At 38.0% G+C, this 19,582-nt stretch overlaps 1 protein-coding gene across 13 annotated transcripts in view; it reads left to right on the forward strand.

Annotated features, from left to right (window-relative positions):
• Nucleotides 1-19,582, forward strand: part of CHD7 (chromodomain helicase DNA binding protein 7) — a 188,502-nt gene that overhangs the window by 135,790 nt on the left and 33,130 nt on the right. For all 13 annotated transcript variants that reach the window (XM_045398308.3, XM_073998839.1, XM_045398306.3 and 10 more), the window contains 8 exons: nt 1,450-1,564; nt 5,098-5,181; nt 7,082-7,219; nt 7,316-7,437; nt 7,793-8,036; nt 9,117-9,293; nt 14,126-14,269; nt 15,776-16,031. In XM_045398308.3, the coding sequence (XP_045254243.1) occupies nt 1,450-1,564; nt 5,098-5,181; nt 7,082-7,219; nt 7,316-7,437; nt 7,793-8,036; nt 9,117-9,293; nt 14,126-14,269; nt 15,776-16,031 (1,280 nt within the window). The remainder of the gene's footprint in view (nt 1-1,449; nt 1,565-5,097; nt 5,182-7,081; nt 7,220-7,315; nt 7,438-7,792; nt 8,037-9,116; nt 9,294-14,125; nt 14,270-15,775; nt 16,032-19,582) is intronic.

Here is a 19,582-nt window from a genome sequence, read left to right on the forward strand (position 1 = left end):
AATCTGAAATCCAAAATGCTCCATTGAGCATTTCCTTCAAGTATCATGTTGGTGCTCAAAAAGTTTCGAGTTTTAGAGCATTTTGACTTTTGGATTTTCACATTTGGGATGGTCAACCTGTATTAGCATTTTGATACAGTTTTATCTAGTATATTTTCTGTGTGTGTATATAGCATTTATATCAATTCATAGCTATATAACTCATATGTATTTAAAATCCTATTCTCCCTCAATTATAGAAGGACTAAATGAGTCCTATCTTTGAAAATCGTATTAGACATGGTTATCGGTTATGTGTTACTTAATATCATAAGCATTTCCTTTATCATGAATCATTTTTGAAAAATTTGTAATGGTTGTATAATTTTTTTTTTACTTGTTTTAAACTTCTGACTTCTGTGAACTAAAGCACAATTTCTAAGAGTACTAGTATGTTGATTCTGAAAGAGATATATATATTCAAGCATATAATTTCTTTTTAATGTCATCACCAGAAAGAGAAATAAGAGGCTGTCAAGGCTATTTGAAGGGCAGGGAGAGGGTGATGGGACAAAATAATATTGAAGAACTAAACAAAAGAATGTCAGAGTTGCCATAAAACATTAACTGTGTGCCTGTGAGTGTTGGAGAAGAAAAGGGAAGTACAAATGTATTCCAGTTCAGGTGAGGGAAGACACCATACATGCTCAGAGCAGGGGGTGGCGAGGCCGGGGGTGGGGGTTGCCTCGTGCAGGTACAGATGATAGCAAGTGAAACATTCACAGGGGACCAAGGGATATCATTGCAGAACGCCTGGAGGAACACAACCTGGGAGACCAGCAACTGATAAAGAGCTGGTTAGGGGCATGGCCCAGTGTTCCAGGAGCAAACAGTGGTTCTTTCCTCCTAGATTGTTCTAGAAGAACCAGGTTAGGTTTCCCTTTGCGACCAGTATGATAGGCCTTGGATGACTCTAGGGTACCCTACACCTCTTATCTCCAAAGAAACTGCTGTTTTAAATTTGAATTATTTTAACTTGATAAAAACCTATTTCTCAATGGTAGGAGATTCAAAGTATAAATTCAGAATTAAGGCCACCCTGTAGTGCTAATTTTATGTTGAAGTGTAACCCATTCACTTATGGAAATAGATTGTTATTAGGCCATTCTCTCTCTGTCTCTTGTGTCTGTCTGTCTCTCTTTCTCTCTCTCTGTCTCTGTCACTGTCTCTCTCCGTTGGTAGCTGATAAGAGAGCTGGAGGCTTAGGACAGAAGGCAAATTTTAGGCACTAATATTGAGTTTCTCTTCTTATTCTAAACATTATTGGGTATATTAAATGTTGCTCAGCAGCCTTAATGAGTAATTAAGCAGGTTATTTTAATTATCTGTTTAGTTGACTTTTTTGAATAAGACATAATAACGGATTAATTATATTCTACATATTTCAAGGATATTATTTTGTTCTTTCAGCTCTTATCTTCATTGTCAGTGGGCATCCGTAGAAGACCTGGAAAAAGATAAGAGAATTCAGCAAAAAATTAAACGATTTAAGGCAAAGCAGGGCCAGAACAAGTTCCTTTCAGAGGTACGAAATACCTGCTTACTTTTCCAAAGTATTTACTTTATTAAAATGTTCTAAATTTAAAATTTTAGTTCCGTGAATTAAGAAAAAATAGTCTCATTTGGTGCTGTTACTTGCATATTGGTAACTGGTTCTTGCTAACAAATTTGTAAACAGGAAATTTCTCATTCTTCCTGTTGCTTAGGCTAGAAGATATGGGTCCTTATGATATTATGTGGAAATAGTGGTGATGGTATGATAAAAGTCTTATAATGAAAGTACAGTTAGTAGGCGATGAAATTAAGTGGACAGAAGTTCTATTGAGATTTAGCAGGTTAAGAACTCTACAGTAAATGTTAAGTACAAGTTCTAAGTAAGATACAAAAGCTTAACTTGTGTTGGGGAAAGTATGTGGCAAATTTATTTTGTTCAAGTCAATGCCTAATCACAGAGAGTTCACTAAACTCATTTTCGCAAATGCTGTGTTGTAGCATAGAAACTGGTAATAATATCTTTGCCTGTGTCCCTTTATCCCAGGTATCAGTCTGGAAATACAGCAATAGTATGTCAGGGAAGAACATCTGCATTTACTAGAAGTGCCAGTTCTGCCCTCTGCCTCCGCAGTATAGTAGTTACATTTTTTTAAAAGTGCTTTCACAAGCTGCTTACTAGGGTCTCTGGACTTTTGATCGTCAATTTGGTTTCACTTAACAGCCTCAAGTAGATAAAAGAAAAACCCTAACATTGAAAGATAAGACTTGCTGATTTATTAGTTCCTCTTTTCATAAAAGAGTTGACAGAATGTAGACTTTATGTAAAGAAGCATACAATTTGATGCAAAATAGTATCTGTTTAACAACCTGCTTTGCACTGCCACCCCTTTTTGGAGATGAAGGAAAGTGGGACAGAAGAACACTTAGTACTTTTATGTCATAAAATCCTTATACTATCAGGTAACAAGTCTGTGTTCTTCTGGGTTTTTATTTCCATGATCCCAACTGGCCTGTGGTAAAGTCTGCGTTCGATGGGAGATCATGTGGTTGTTCTTTTACTGGACACATGTCTGCATCACTACCCCTGGCACTCTGAGTGTGCAGCATTTTTGGCAGTGCAGTGGTTCGGACTGAGTGGAATGGGGTTACTCGAATGTGACTCAATTCATAGATCTTGGAGAATATTAAGATTCTTCAAAGAACTTGGAGGAAAATTCTTTTGAAGAAAGAATCTTAATATTTGATTTTGAGAACAATGCTATGAGGTTCTATTTTTCATGCCCTTCTTAAGAAATCAGAGTTGAATTTTTGGGACATTGGATGAGCTGAAATCATTAGCCTCCTTTTAGAAGGAGACACCATATGTTCTGCTGACCTTTTCTGTGGGCCAGGGGGAGGGAGACAGGCAGAAGCACAATGGTAGCTTTCCCCCCATCCCTAAATCCTGGTCCTGTTTATTAAGTTTATTTGTATTCTGTCTCCTGTAGTCACACAGTCTTTAGGAAATTGTGCCTAGCCCTAGCTATACATACCAAAGTTGAATGTACATTATTTACCTGGTAACTTGTCAGCTAGAAATCTTAGTTTCTGTCTTGAGTGGGAGTTAGCAGAGAAGGATGGCAATCCCCTTCCTCCCTCTCTTTTACACATGAAAATGCACGTGCCCCCATTTGTTTCATCCCATACATGATCATGGCTTCAAGTGTTCCATGGCTGTTCTGCTTTAAGATTTTCAGTTTCAGCTGCTTTTACTTCTTTGTTTCTACTTAGGCTGCCTTACAAGCCTGCTGCAACTAAAAATCTCTATTCAAAAACATCATTTAGACTGGAAATTTCATCACATGTGTGATGCCGCAGATTACTCACTTAAAGGGTAGAAATGTTTAGGAAAAGTTAAGGATTTTAATTCAGCACTGACTATGAAAGCTCGTGTTTAAGAACAAGTTTTCTTAGAGGGAATTTTTGCTATCAAAACGTGGTTTTGAGAAAGTTTAAGTGTTTCTGTTGTACATGGATAACATGTGTGTTTACCTAAGTCTAGAAGCTTTTGAAAAGCCAGTTTATTAATATACTAATACTTTATATTAATTGAACATTTCAATGGATTTTTTTTTCCTTACTAATCACCTCTGTGTAAAAGCCTGAGGTAGTTGAGACATGTATTTGTGTTTCTGCTTTCTGTTTCATAATTCACAGTTCAAAGCTTCCCAAGTGGGTGTTTTAAGAGGGCCGAGTAGCCAGGGACAGTTTGTTGCTCTTGAGCAGATGATGACTGAACTGCTTATCTTTTCAACCTGCAATTCAAGGGATATGAATGGTGTCTAAGTGACTTCTAGTTTGCCTTTTGCAAAATATTTTAATGCAGTTATATTATTGATAAGTTAATTGAGAGGTACACATAATAAAATGTGTCTTTTGTTTTCTAACCTCTGAAACTTGTCTGACCCTAACTTCTTTTGGGTATGGCTTAGTCTATAACTTTTTTTTCTTTTCTTTTCTTTTTTTTTTTTTTTTGTTTTGTTTTGAGACAAAGTGTCGCTCTGTCACCCGGGCTGGAGTGCAGTGGTGCGATCTCGGCTCACTGCAACCTCCGCCTCCCAAGTTCAAGCGATTCTCCTGCCTCAGCCTCCCAAGTAGCTGGGATTACAGGCACCTGCCATCACACCCAGCTAATTTTTTGTATTTTTAGTAGAGACGGGGTTTCACCACGTTGGCCAGGCTGGTCTTGAGCTCCTGACCTCGTGATCCGCCCGCCTTGGCCTCCCAAAGTCCTGAGATTACAGGCATGAGCCACCGCACCCAGCCTATAACTTTTTTTTGAGCCAAATTCTAGTCTTTTATATGAGATGCCTTTGCAAACAGCAATATTACTTTACTTTTGTAAGATTATTTAATATATTGGTTAAATAAGCCAATTATTTAGACCTTATTTCTTTATCCTTAATACTTTTACCTAAACACACTATATTCAGTGTAAATCATTAGAAAACTTAGATTAATGATAAGACTGTGATTCTAAATGAGGTACTAATATTGATTGACAAATACTACCAAACATTGTAAACTCTGATCATGCTAAAATATGAAATTAGCTGGTTTCAGTGTATTTGGCTTTTGAATAACATTTTGTAAATGATGCTAAAAGGCATCGGACAACTCCAGGAGTTATGAGATTCCAAGTAACACTTACTTTGCATGACTCTGATTCTTCATTGCAAACTGTAGTTTCAGGAATGCTAAATGCATCGCATGCCATAAGCTTTTTGGATTGCTCATTAGTGAATTGTAATTTCACACTTCATTTAAAATATTCTTAAACATTCTCTCACAGTAAAAGGTTTCACACGGTAATTAAAAGACCCAGTTAACAAAGTCTGAGAAGTCTGATTTCCTCATGGGGAATGATTTTGCTAAATTGTAGCATTTCAATTAATATAATAGAATTTGGCAAATTTAAGTGTTGTATTGCTATGACCCAAAATATTATTGCTTGGTGAAAAGTGGAATAGTATTTCATCTTGGGAAATAAATAAACCTTTAACTCTTTTTTCCCCTTTGGTGTAGATTGAGGATGAGCTTTTTAATCCAGATTATGTGGAGGTTGACCGGATAATGGACTTTGCACGTAGCACAGATGACCGGGGAGAGGTAACAGGAGATCATTTGTATTACGAAGTGGTGATTCAGGCAGTCCATACATGTTTATAGAGAAGATCGTAGAATCCTAGACCTGGTCTTGGTCAGAGCCTTGGACTATGACACACTTGGCCTAAATTTAACTGAAATTTAATGATTTGTTATTAGTTTTATGACTTAATAAATAGTAGTGCTAAATATGTTTTATGTTTAGTCTGAGAGCTTTTTAAAAAATTGATTTTCAATATGAAAGAAACACATTGACGTTTTGCACAATTCCACAATATGATAAAGAATTCAGTACATTTTGGTATAATTCTGTCATGTAGCACAAAGTATCCTTATATAATTGAATGTCTCTTGTGGCAGAATGGAGTTTAAGGTTATTTAGAATTGGGCATCATTAGTGAAGTTGATGAATTCATTTAATGCAGTGCACAGAGGCTAATGGACGTTATTTCTCTTAAAAGATCCCAGTCTCAACACTCTCATTTTGCTTTGCAAAACTCTGTGAGATTATAAGGGATATTTGATAGGGAAGTAAGAATGAAGACAAGTGTAGTGACTTCTGAGTATTGTGTCTTGATAATGATGTGCCCACCCACCATGAGTTCTGTCTTTCCTGGCTTCTCCATGTAAATTGAATTTTATATATACAGTGTTTGGATCTTGCTTGTCTAGGAAGGGTCTGCAAAGAACTCCCATTTTCTTCCAAACTCTGTGTCATGACACTCTATGATGTTTCCAAGACCATATCTGTAACATGATCTTTACTTTTCTAGTTTTCCTTAGTTATACTTCAAAAAATTGTTTCATAGCATATTTACATTGCACAGCAAATATTTTTCACATTACGACCAGGTCAGCGTACTTTGGTCCTGAAATGAAGGTCAACAAACCCAAGTGTTTTCTAGAGGAGAGACAAAGGAAATCCTGTTGATCTGCATTACCTGAAATATTTTGCGCTCCACCCTTCTAAAGCTCAAATACGTTATTTTAGTGTGATTGGATACAAACAGTATCACTCTTTTTAAGGAAAAGGTGGAGATCCTAATAAATTTAAGTGTATGTCTCATTTTTTTTTTTTTTTTTTTTGAGACGGAGTCTCTCTCTGTCACCCAGGCTGGAGTGCAGTGGCCGGATCTCAGCTCACTGCAAGCTCCGCCTCCTGGGTTCATGCCATTCTCCTGCCTCAGCCTCCCAAGTAGCTGGGACTACAGGCATCCGTCACATCACCCGGCTAGTTTTTTGTATTTTTTAGTAGAGACGGGGTTTCACCATGTTAGCCAGGATGGTCTCGATCTCCTGACCTCGTGATCCACCCGTCTCGGCCTCCCAAAGTGCTGGGATTACAGGCTTGAGCCACCGCACCCGGCCGTATGTCTCATTTTTAAAGAAACCAGCCAATTATGTAAACATTTAAATATGCTAAGATGATTTACCATGTAAGTCTGAATCAAACTCCTGATGAATGATTTGTGCAGATAAAAAAAAATCTCAAATTCAGCTTTACTGTTTACTAGCTATTTCTTTATACTTCCTGGCTTTCGAACATCACTTACCAATGATTTTGATAAAAGGCTAATTTGTTCTGATAATACCCAGTAATACTGTTTCCTGTTTAGACTTGAGACTCTTAACTAGGAACAGCTGTTTTATGGCCATAGTTTTTAAATTTTTGTCAATTCAGACTTACTCATGCCAGGATAATGTCTATTGATAAATGAAGTAGAGCATGCTTTTCCTTAATGTGTATGTAAGTATACATGTATATGTATATATGTATAGGTATAAACGTGTGTGTATATATACACATATATACACACATATATACATATACACACATATATATGTGTGTGTGTATGTATGTGGTCAAATTAATCCAATTCTGATTTATTTAAATCTGGTCCAGCCTGTGACTCACTATCTGGTGAAGTGGTGTTCACTTCCTTATGAAGACAGCACATGGGAGCGGAGGCAGGACATAGATCAAGCAAAGATCGAGGAGTTTGAGAAACTAATGTCCAGGGAGCCGGAAACAGAGCGTGTGGTAAGAATTGGCTGATGGTAGAGAATTTAATTTGAAAATAGCGTAGTGGTGTGGTCTTTGGGAAACCACTAATGGGATTTACTATATTTGAAACAGGAGCGACCTCCTGCTGATGATTGGAAGAAATCGGAGAGTTCCAGGGAGTATAAAAACAATAACAAACTCAGGGAATACCAGTTGGAGGGAGTAAACTGGCTACTTTTCAATTGGTACAACATGTATGTAAAACAAGTTTTTCTTCACTTTTAAATATATCTGTAGTTCCTTTCCTTTAGTTGTTGAAAATAATAAAAAAGAACTTAATGTTTTAACTCTAATAAGAACTTTTTTAAAAAGCATTGAAAATATATGTAACGTTTATTTAACAGATATTAAACAGAGATTGATATAAGTATGTAAAATAATTTTTATTCTTTGAGAATTTTGTTTGAAAATATATTTTGTTGAATCTAAGAGAACATCTAAAGCCTTTGAGTATGCATTTGTGAGTACAATGGTATATATTTTGTGAAATGACAGCAGTGTCTCATATCCATACTCATTAAACTTTTGTACTTTATTTTCCTCCAAAAGGCGAAACTGCATTTTAGCAGATGAAATGGGTTTGGGAAAAACTATCCAGTCCATTACATTTCTCTATGAGATATATTTGAAAGGAATCCATGGCCCTTTTTTAGTAATTGCCCCATTGTCCACAATCCCCAACTGGGAAAGGGAATTCCGAACCTGGACAGAGTTGAACGTGGTTGTGTATCATGGGAGTCAAGCTAGTCGTCGGACCATTCAGTTGTATGAAATGTACTTCAAAGATCCCCAGGTAAACTGTCACAGGTTGTATTCTGTGTGCTTATTCTGTGCATTTTAAGGTGTTAAAAGAAAACAAAGTCTTGGTGACTTGGGAAGGCCTAAATTTTCCCAAATTGAGAAATTTGCTTTAGATATCTGAGTCAATTTACATTTGTATTATCTGTGTCTATAGATTAAAAAAACAGCTCTTTATTTTTATAGCTTTGGTTTTTCTGATTATTAGATTAGAAGGAATGAAATTTTTTGCCTTGGATGATCACTGAAATCTGTTTAATGCTTTGATATGTTAATTAGTTTTATTTCGCAAGCCTAAGAGAAAACTAAACAAAAAATGGTAATATTAAATGTGAATAGAAAGAATATTTTATTATGCTATTGCTAGAAGTGAAAAATAGTAAGATGTAAAAAGTCCTTGAAATATATGACACATTGAATGAAATATATCCCAAGGGAGGAATTTATGCTTTGGCTGTTAGTAGCAATTGCTTTAATTTTTTCTTATTCTAGTTACCTTTATGCCATTAGTGTGTATCAACAGTGAAGCGTTATAAATGACATGATAAGGAAGAATAATATATGCTAAAATAGTTTTATGTTATGGGTAGTAAATGGAAGTCCTGTAATTGCAAATAGGACTTTTGCTATATATATATGTTTTGCTATATATATATATATTTATATATATAGAGAGAGATAGATGTGTGTGTGTATTCTAAGTATAAAATCTGACCTACAATTAAATAACTAAAGGAGAAAAAATATTGAAGTCTGTATCTTTAGATTTGGGAAATTATTATAAATTTTGTCATATGTGAATGTGTGACTAGAATGGGTATACTTAGTGGTAAGTGATGCACGTGCTCTATTAGGAGATTAGATCCAAAATTTACTGACAGTTTTGTCATTTGTTTTACAATTCTGTTTTACCATATAGTTTAAAACTGCCAAAATAACTTGAAAACAGATGTATGTCACCTAAAATAAAGAGATCTCCAAAGGGATAAATATATATGTTTATGCTATTTATTCATCCTTAAAGTTATTTATGTAGTCATTAATGCTTAATAATAATTCAGAGTTGTTCTTATAGGGTCGAGTGATAAAGGGGTCCTATAAGTTTCATGCCATCATCACTACATTTGAGATGATTTTGACTGATTGTCCTGAGCTGCGGAATATTCCATGGCGCTGTGTAGTCATTGATGAAGCCCACAGGCTGAAGAACAGGAACTGCAAGCTGTTGGAGGGACTCAAGATGATGGACTTGGTCAGTGATCATATTGGTGACTGCACTGAACCTGAATAGAATTGTTGCTGACTTGATAGTCCCACTGCTCTGAATTTGATGCCTGTAAACAGTATTTGAAAAGCTTGTCAAATATTGTGGTATATTCTCTGGAACTTTCAGTTATTCAAAAGTTGTTGCCTTTTGGATTCTTACATTGTTGGCTAGTGTCTATTAAACAGTTGTCTTATAGCAGAGTGTAATCATGATATCTTCACTAAAGTGAGTTTCAAGTTTTTGTTTTACCCTTTGTTCATAAATACAGGTTGATCATACCAAATACAAAAATCCCAGAATCCAAAACTTTTTGAGTACCCACATAATGCTCAAAGGAAATGCTCATTGGAGCATTTCGGATTTTGGATTTTCTCATTTGGGATGTTCAGCCCGTAAGTATAAATGCAGATATTCCAAAATCTAAAAATATCTGAAACCTGAAACACTTTGGTCCCAAGAATTTTGGATAAGGGATACTTAACTTGTACTGCCATTTCATTAAGTTTTGGGCCAAGCTTTACTTCAGTGATGATAGTCCAGTTATTTTCCATAGCTCATAGGTTTTGTCATACTGTGGCCAGCAGGACTTGTAGATGCAAGTTCTCAATGAGTTGAGTAGGATATCTGGGGTTGGTTTAGTTCGCACAGATGCTTAGAAGTTTGGGGCATTACAATGCCTCAGATTTAATCTGGAGTTTTACACCACGCTTGTCCCATACTTTTCCAGCTTCCCAAGAGATGATCAGGTCTTCCTGAGTAGATTTTCTAGATTTTTTTTCAGTAGGAGCATCATGGAATAGCATATCATAAGAGTAGAAGGATTTGATTTATTTTCTGTCTAATATTGCTGTGTGTATGATTTCCTAGTGGGAATTTCAACATGACCTGTCATCCTCAGGCTTCTTTTCACTCCATAGTTTATATCGTGGTTATGATCACTTATATTTTATTTTTAATGTACATTTTGAAAGCAAAGCTACTGTCGTTTAGCATGCCTTGGATGATTTGATGAGTTTCATGGAAGTACAGAAAGGTTTTTAAAATATTTTTAATGCTAATTTCTATAGGCTAATTTGATCTTTTGTTAACTGAGAGTTTGAGATGAGAAGGAGTGTTCTATGTATTCATGGCCATATATTTTTAGCTGAAGACTGTTATTACCAAAAAACACCTAAAAGCTTTTTGTTGCAGCTGATTCTCTGAAGCAGCTTATTTTATTCTTAAAGAGATTAGATTTGCCAGCTTTGCTTTTAGTTTAAAACAAACAAAATCTAGTTTTGCTTAAAGGAAAAAGTCTGACTGAATTATCCTATTTAGGATGGGATTTCCCATTTTTCTTCCTAATGAATTATTATTAAAGCTATCCTAAGATCTGTCTCAAAGCAGTTGACTGTTATTTGGTGGCCAATCCACAAAACAAGTGAGAGTGCTTAGAAACAGTGAATAGTCTCAGGGACCTTGGTAAGCATATGGAAAAGAGAAACTCTGTGTTTGCATTTATTCACTCCAGGTGATACTTAAGCATTAAAATGAAGTAAACTTGTATTTGCAGGTAAACACTAATGCTTATGATATAATCTAAATATATCTTCTCAGTAGGGATCCACCTTCATAGTTTTCTACTAAGAGACAGTTATGTCACCATTTCCTGAAGGCTTAAACAGTCATCTGACTGAGCTTATCTGAGTTGTGTTCTATTATTAGTTCATGTGTTCCCAGATGGTAGATTCTTACTGTAAAACATTCTTTCATTGGTGAGTACACATTAATTTAACTCTGTCAACATCAAACAATCTGATTGTCACTGGGCTATTTTTTTTTTAATTTAAGTTCTAGGGTGCATGTGCAGAATGTGCCCGTTTGTTACATAGGTGTACATGTGCCATGTTGGTTTGCTGCAACCATCAACTTGTCATTTACATTAGGTATTTCTCCTAATGCTATCCCTCCCACAGCCTCCCACAATCTTTGGGCTAGTTCAAAGAGTTTTCTATTATTTATACTAACATTTGATTAATGGATTAGAATCTGTTATCCAAATAATTTTCCTATTACATATTGCAGTGTTCTTAAGCTTTTTCACATGATGGCACATACAGAAAATGAATGCCACACTTGGGTAAAAACAGAAGGCTGCCTACTGCCACGGGACACCACCAGTCCTGGGTGTCCTGACCTTCCCCAAGGACTTATAACCTGTACTCATCCTTGGCTCACCAACTGGGAAGCTCTGATTAGCACATGAACAAAATATTTGTTTTTCTAATGATCGGGAGTATTTATTTGAGAAGAAATGTTTTCAAGATGGAACACATTGTTGTTCAGAATATAATTGTATTTGTCCAATTCCGAACAGCTCATTGTCTGGTCTTTAAATCCTTACTTAAAAAGTAAGCATCTTGATAACTTAGCCACTTTCTACTTTTTATTCTTTCCTACAATAAGTCACAGTCAAAACAGTGGATAGTAACTATATCCAGCTACGGCACAGGCCATAGGGAACTGCTGTTACCTGCACTAGACTTACTTGCGATGAAAATGCGCTTGATGAGGATTATCTCCAAGTGCATTCCCAGAAAGGAAGACCAATGAGTGTCTTCAGCTCTGCAGGCACCAAGGAAACGTTTGTAAAGATGATACGTTGAGGGGCAGTCACCGTCTTCACAGTCCTCCACAGGAGCTCTGGGAAAACAGCCATCTCGTTGTCCCCCATCCACGAGGAGGGGATGCTGTGGAGGTCATGGTAGTTCTTCATTGATTCTGGTATCTCTTTCATTGTCAGGAAACCTGACACACAGAGTCTGCTTAAAATGAAATTAAATGGACATCACTTCATCGGAGCTAAAAAGAATAGTAATGTTGTCAAGGCAGAAGCACATCTGCTGGCATAGGTGGAGGTGATAAGGTCCATCGCCTGAGTTTCTTACATGATGTTTTGTGAGACTGTGCATAGTAATTGTGTATTTTTTTTATTGTTACCCACTTTCAAATTGATACCTCGTTTTATTCCACTATTTGTAGGTAACTGTATGAAAGGATTTTGTGTATAATCATTTGGTGTAACTATAATTGAAGGGAAGCTGCCTAAGAAAGGAGTGCTTTCCTTTTTTCAGATAAGTTTATTTTGAAATTAATAAGTTAAAAAGGCTTTGACTTTTAGAATATTTGGTTAGGCAGTCAAGATTTAATTTAATGTAGTAATAAAGGATATGAAAAAACTGGGAGACACGATAATCAATACAGCTCATCTACTGCAGTAACTCTTTCCTGAATATGTGATGGGGCTTAAAAAAAAGTTCTTGCATACAGTAATCCAGGACTTGGGTATGTCAGTGATTGTGGCCCAGGCTATCCACAAGTGTGGTGGTACATTAGAAAAAAGTTGATTGATTGCTCCCTACTGTTTTTGAATTCACTGAGTCTGAAGATGATGGTGGTCCATGAAACTGCCTCAGAGACTTTATTCAAAGGGAAGAGGAAGAGGAATACAAGTGTATTGAACTCCTTTACCTCACTTTCTTTTTTTTTTTTTTTTATTTGAGACAGAGTCTCGCTCTGCCACCCAGGCTGGAGTGCAGTGGCGTGATCTTGGCTCACTGCAAGCTCTGCCTCCCGGGTTCACGCCATTCTCCTGCCTCAGCCTCCCGAGTAGCTGGGACTACAGGCGCCCGCCACCTCGCCCGGCTAGTTTTTTTGTATTTTTTAGTAGAGACGGGGTTTCACTGTGTCAGCCAGGATGGTCTCGATCTCCTGACCTCGTGATCCGCCCGTCTCGGCCTCCCAAAGTGCTGGGATTACAGGCTTGAGCCACCGCGCCCGGCCTCCTTTACCTCACTTTCAAAGAGCTTCATTGACAGATATGACATGGTAGATATTAAGAAAATTAGCATGTTCTTACGTCATTCATCTAGTATCTACTGAGCGTATACTCTGCTTGGCAACCAAGACTTCTCAGGTTCCGAGTTAAGTCAGAATATTTCTTTCTCAACTACTGGGAGGTATAATTACTTTCTGAAATAGTTTTGTTAGCTGTGCTGTGTACCAAATGGCCAGAGAAAGCAGAAAATAATAGGGTTCTTAAGATTAATATCTCACTATTGTTAAGACTGGCCATTGTAAAACAGCTCCTCTGTATTGCATATATAGAAATAGGAGGACAGGGTACAACTGCATGAGGAAAGCTGGGGAAAGAGTTCGTAAACAGGAAGAATTAATTAAAGAAATACCTAAGTTGGTTCAAAGAGACAAATTTATAAATAGCATCTGATTAAAAAAAAAAAAAAGTGATTGTGGTATTTACAACCAAGTTGACCTCTTTGCTAGTTGGAAATTTTTGCAGAACAAAATAGTTTTTCATAGCTGTTGCATGTGGAACTTCTTTTGTCTCTATGAAGTGAGTCATGCAGGAAGCAGATGGAGAGATGAGAGCACTGTTGATGTAGAGAGCAGAAAGAAGCATGCATGTTTCATCTGAATCTAGGGATTCTAGGAAAAAAACTTAACTGGTGGGGATAAAAGCATTGAGACTTGGGGACTTAAAAAGCCATGGCACTAAAATACTGACCTATAACTCCAGGAAGAAACAAAATGGCAAGACACATTTAAGGACCCTGTAGAGTTCTGGAGAGGACTGTCCCCAGATCTGTTTACCTGACACAGAAATCGTGTTCTAATATCTCTGTTTTCATGCCTGATTCCTATACTTTTCATAGGATAGATGAGTAGGAGTAGAACAGTGGATATCTAGTGAGAGGCTCTGGTTTTAAGAAAGTGTTTTTGTTACAATTTGATTAGTGGTTTTCCTTGCGTTACCTCAGGAACACAAAGTGCTGCTGACGGGAACCCCACTCCAGAACACTGTGGAAGAACTCTTCAGCTTGCTTCATTTCTTGGAACCAAGTCGCTTCCCTTCAGAAACCACATTTATGCAAGAATTTGGTGATCTAAAAACAGAAGAGCAGGTATTTATCACCTCTACTTTGTATTTCACTCATAAAATTGAAGATTAGCCCATGAAACAGCAAAATATTAAGTTATTTTAAAGTGTGATTATATTACGGTTTTTCCCACCTAGTACACAGAACCTTAGATACCCTTTCCTTGGACTTTCTAGGTCATCATCGTAAAGGTTTTCTTCTTTGTTTGTTTGCTCTTGTGAAGGACTGTTGAGATTTATAGAGAGGTTACATACCTGTTGATATAATTTTCAGAGATAGTTGTGCTGTGCAGGTTGGTAGTTTTGCTATGTATGTGTAGTTTTGGGGATGATGTCAGATGCCACTGACAGTGATAGAGCTGTTTGCCTACTGCAGTTTTGAGTCTCTGTTCTTTGTGAAGCATCTATACTCAGCCACAATGCTTACTTCTTCAAGCCTACATATTTTCACTTTAGAAACTTAGGGCATAACCACTGCACAGTATTTCTGTGAGAAATAAATGAAGTATTGTGTATGAAAAGTGCTTGGGCCAGGCATGGTGGCTCATGCCTGTAATCCCAGCACTTTGGGAGGCTGAGGCAGGTGGACCATGAGGTCAAGAGTTTGAGACCAGCCTGACCAATATGGTGAAACCCCGTCTCTACTAAAAAAAAAAATACAAAAATTAGCCGGGCGTGGTGGTGGGCGCCTGTAGTCCCAGCTACTGTGGAGACTGAGGCAGGAGACTAGCTTGAACCCGGGAGGCAGAGGTTGCAGTGAGCCAAGATCGCGCCACTGCACTCCAGCCTGGGCGACAGAGTGAGACTTGGTCTCAAAAAAAAAAGAAAAAAAAAAAAAGTGCTTGGCTATTTTATATGCTGTAAGAGTTATGTGGGTATTAGTTATAATGTGTGTGCTGTATTTGAAATAAATATGGAGATAGATGTGAAGTCTTGGTTTTTATGTGCCATCTCCCCTGTCTTACTGTCTAAAATCTCTTAGCTCGGTTCAGAGTAAGGTCTGTTTTGTTTTTCTTTTCTAAAATAAAAACCGTATGGAGTACTCAGTTCTCTTGCCAATCAATAGAAAAGAGAACCAGGGAGAGATGTGTCTACTGGCTCCTTCCTGCAGGGACTAGATTGCTCCTGGCTCACTTCCTCTCATTCTTTAGCTCTGCCTAGAAAGGAAGAGAATAGAAACAGAGCATTGCCATGACACTGTCTTGTCGCTCTTCTCTATCTTCCCTATGGCTTAGAGCAAACAGAAGGGAAAGCTACATGAATATGTTGGATTTCTGCTGGGTACTTTTCAAGCCTTCTGGCTGTTCAGGGCTCCTGGATGGATGAAATAGTTCATTTGACATAGAATCATCCAACCTTCGTGCGCTGCTCTTATGAAAGCTGAAAGATGAGCTCCTTCATTCTCTCACTGGGCTTTGAAAAATGAAAATGGATGGTTAATGAATGAGATAATCCTGATGTTTCATGTTAGAATATGTTTTAACTTACCATCAAATCATGACACAAGTATTTACTTAAGGTCCTTTTTTAGGTGCAAAAACTTCAAGCTATTCTAAAGCCAATGATGTTGAGACGTCTCAAAGAGGATGTAGAAAAGAACTTGGCCCCCAAAGAAGAAACTATTATTGAAGTTGAGCTAACAAATATTCAGAAGAAATATTACCGAGCCATCCTTGAGAAGAATTTCACATTTCTTTCCAAAGGCGGTGGGCAAGCTAACGTACCTAACCTGTTAAACACTATGATGGAATTGCGGAAGTGCTGCAATCATCCGTACCTTATTAATGGTAAGCCTGCTCTGCTCACAAACTTGCTTAAGTGACGGTTGAAGCCCAGAAATCCTTTTCTGCCCCCAGACTGAGGATTTCATGGTATATAGTCATTCCTGTCTCCTGTCCACTCAGCATGGATTTCACCAGCTTCCCACTTTCTGTGATGCCTCCTTCTGTGTTTGCTGAAGGCGAGTGACCATTGCCCCAGCAATCGCTAAAATGGAATCTCACTTTGCCTTTCTCCTACCTCCCTGTGCTTGAAAAGAGGCATTAGTTTTCCATGGCTAGAAGTCATCTGAAGTGCTAACAGCCAAAGAGAAATTAACCCCTAATGGAGGTTTTCTTGGGGTGTGTGTATTTAAATCAGAGATGTTAAAGAGGAACTTAGGTGTGGGCAGACAGCTAACAGCTGTCTCAAGCCTTTGATAGAAAATGTCCTCATCTTCCTCTCAGTCTAGAGTCATCTAGCACCTCTGTCCTCTGAGAACAAAAAGATTAACTTAAAGCTTTGATAATTTATGGGCCTCCTCTTTTCTTAACTAAATTGATAGTGTTATATAACTCATGGCTTAAAACCTTTATTATGCATTTTTGGAAATCATTAAGGTGATAAATATTTCATGCTTATGTTGTATAAGATACTCTGGAGAATACAAAGGTAAATAAGAAGGGAGCATTCGCCACAAGCAGTCTTCAATTAGCTGAGAGATTGAGATTGGGGGAGTCTTTAGAAGGAGATGGCCTTTTAAGGCAAGTCTGCAGGGGTAGAAAGGATTTTCCCAGGAGAGTTAGAAAAAGAAAGGATGTTTAGGCTGAAGTAATGATACAAGCAAAGAGAGGGGATCAGGAAAACAATGAGGAACTTGCCCAAAGTAAAAGGCACACATAAGAAATGCACCTTAGTCATGGCTTGGACCCTACTGCAGAATTCCTTAAAGGCAAGTGCATGGAACCTCCGCTCTCCTCTGCAGGCAGTGAAGAACCACAACTAGTGTTTGAGCTGAGCATTGATAAGAAATATGATTCAGGGTGATGCGTCAGGCAACATTGCATAAAAAGGATGGGAGGAGGAAAGACAGACAAGCAGAAGGACCAGCTCAGAGGCTATTGTATTCTGGGCAGAAGTTAATGTGGGTTAAAGAAAGGTGGGGGCAGGCTAATTTGGGAGACTTGTACACGATGATAGTTGGCCAGCAGTGCAATTAGATGCCTTTCCAAGGAAGAGGGAGCACAACCTGGTCTGTCTTTATCACAGTTTATGAGGTTCAAGGACAGCTAATTTAAAGAATTTCTAATCTTTCCCCTTTTAATAACTTATAACTCATCAGACCCCAGATTCAGAAGTCTCCATTTCTAATGGACAGAGTAGTCCACGCCTGGAAGACAGTCTCAGAGGGTTGCACCTGGGATTGTTGGTGTGGTGCGACGAATCAGTGAATTTATATATATATATGTGTGTGTATGTGTATATATATACACACACACACACACACATATATACACATTTTTTTCTCTTGAATAGGGTCTCACTCTGGCACCCAGGCTGTAGTGCAGAGGCATGATCTCAGCTCACTGCAGCCTTGACCTCCCAGGCTCAAGCATCCCTCCCACCTCAGCCTCCCGAGTAGCTGGGACTACAGGCATGTGCCACAACGTGCAGCTAATATTTTTTTTATTTTTTGTAGAGACGGGGTTTCTCCATGTTGCTCAGGCTGGTAGCGAACTCCTGAGCTCAAGTGATCTGCCTACCTCAGCCTCCCAAAGTGCTGGGAATACAGATGTGAGCCACCGTGCCCAGCCAGTGAATTTCTTTTTGTGCTTTTAGTTTTGTCTTCTAAAGAGAGTATCCTGTGTGATGATTATGTATCTGATACTGCCAACCTGCTAATCACAGTATGTTTAGGAGCTTGTACAACTGTTATGGTGAGTGTTAACTAGCCAGGTCGTGAGTTGGCAAGACAGAGCTTAGGGCAACTGATGGAGCGAGATGAGGACACGTGTGTGCATGCACTGTGCACATACACGCGTTTGCATTTAATAGCTGGTACAAAAGAAAAGAAATAATAGGCTCCAAGGGGAAAGAAAAGAAAAGGAGATACAAAAGAGTCTGAATGCTACCAGCAGGATGTGTGTGAAAGGGGAGATCTCAGCAATGGTAGTTAGATTGCCACCCCCAGTTCCAGCAAGTTTACCCTGTTTGGTCATATGTTAATTATATGCATTGAACATTGTGGGTTGTTTTCCCCCAAAACACAGCTGGTGTGTCTCTTCCTCTGCTGATTGCTTTCCAGGGTCATTCTCTATAGCATATTTGTTCGCCAGGAGCCCCTTAGGACTCCCTAAGGCTTGGCATCTGTGGCAGTTGTCCTAATTGGTCACACCTTGAGGTCAGCTTTTCTGTCCTGACAAGAAGTGTCTGTTAAGCAGGTGTCCTTGTTCCTAAATTTGGGGAAGTTCGGGTGAAAAAGTATAGATAACCTACAAACTAAGCGCACGCAGTTGCCCAGATAACTTACGTAGACATCGTATTGTGTAGAAGTTGCTCCGGGGCCAGTACTGTTCATTTTCATCCACAGTCTGGAGTAAAAACATATATCCAGCATTTAAAAGGAAATTCTTTAATTTGGGAGATTACACTGAAATTTGCATGGGTTGTGGCAGAGCAAAGAAGCCTCAGTCAACTTTCAACAAAACACATTTCCAGGATTATGAAAAATAGAAGCAATTTTATATGTATGAGTTGAAAGTAACATAAGCACAGCACAAGGAAAAAAGTTTAGAAGTGTTGGTAGAACACAAACTATATATAAATGAGACAATATTTTTAATGTGACCCTTAATATTTTTACTTCAATGCTTGGAACAGTGTCTGGCACACTCTAGGTCTTCTGCTAGTTGTTTTCTTGCTAAAAAGTTAAGCAAGAAAGTTAAACAAGTGAAGGTAACTAACTGAGTGACATAAATGGAGTTACTATTATTGGCCCAAGCTTTATTTCAATGGAATTTCCAATTTCTCGGTTTTGTAATGTGAAGTTAAGAATAATGTTGAAAACATGTCCAAGGTACCCTGCTGGTTAGAGCTGACTTAAGAGTCATTGCTGGTTATTGTTTGAGGCAGGGGGCGTGTAGAGAAGAGTGGGCAAAAAGAAAACAAGAATGAGGCTTACGTGATGGAGTGAATTTCAGAGAGAAAATAGTAACTTGTTTTTTTCTGGTAATCGTCAAGAACAAAATATTTTCTTGTTTGTTCGTGGCTTTTATATAGCTAGAGGACATTGCAGTTACTGTCCCGACAGTGACCATCTGTTGAAGTGAAAAGACTTCAAGCTGTAAGTGAGTGCACACTTGTTTCAAGTTGTCTTTGATATACACACTTTCCAATGTAGTACCAGCCGTACATTAATTTAGGATGGAACCAACAAAGTGTTTTGGGTTGTCATAACCCATTTCCAGTTAATTTTTGGATTGATGTTTACAAATTGGGTATCAAACGTTAATTGGTAATCTTGAAAATTTAGCTATGATGTCAGAAGGTAGCAGTTGCCTTCCTCCGCAACACTCTTCCC

This window comes from Macaca fascicularis, chromosome 8 (genome assembly GCF_037993035.2).
Source record: "Macaca fascicularis isolate 582-1 chromosome 8, T2T-MFA8v1.1".
Taxonomy (NCBI): Eukaryota; Metazoa; Chordata; class Mammalia; order Primates; family Cercopithecidae; genus Macaca; species Macaca fascicularis.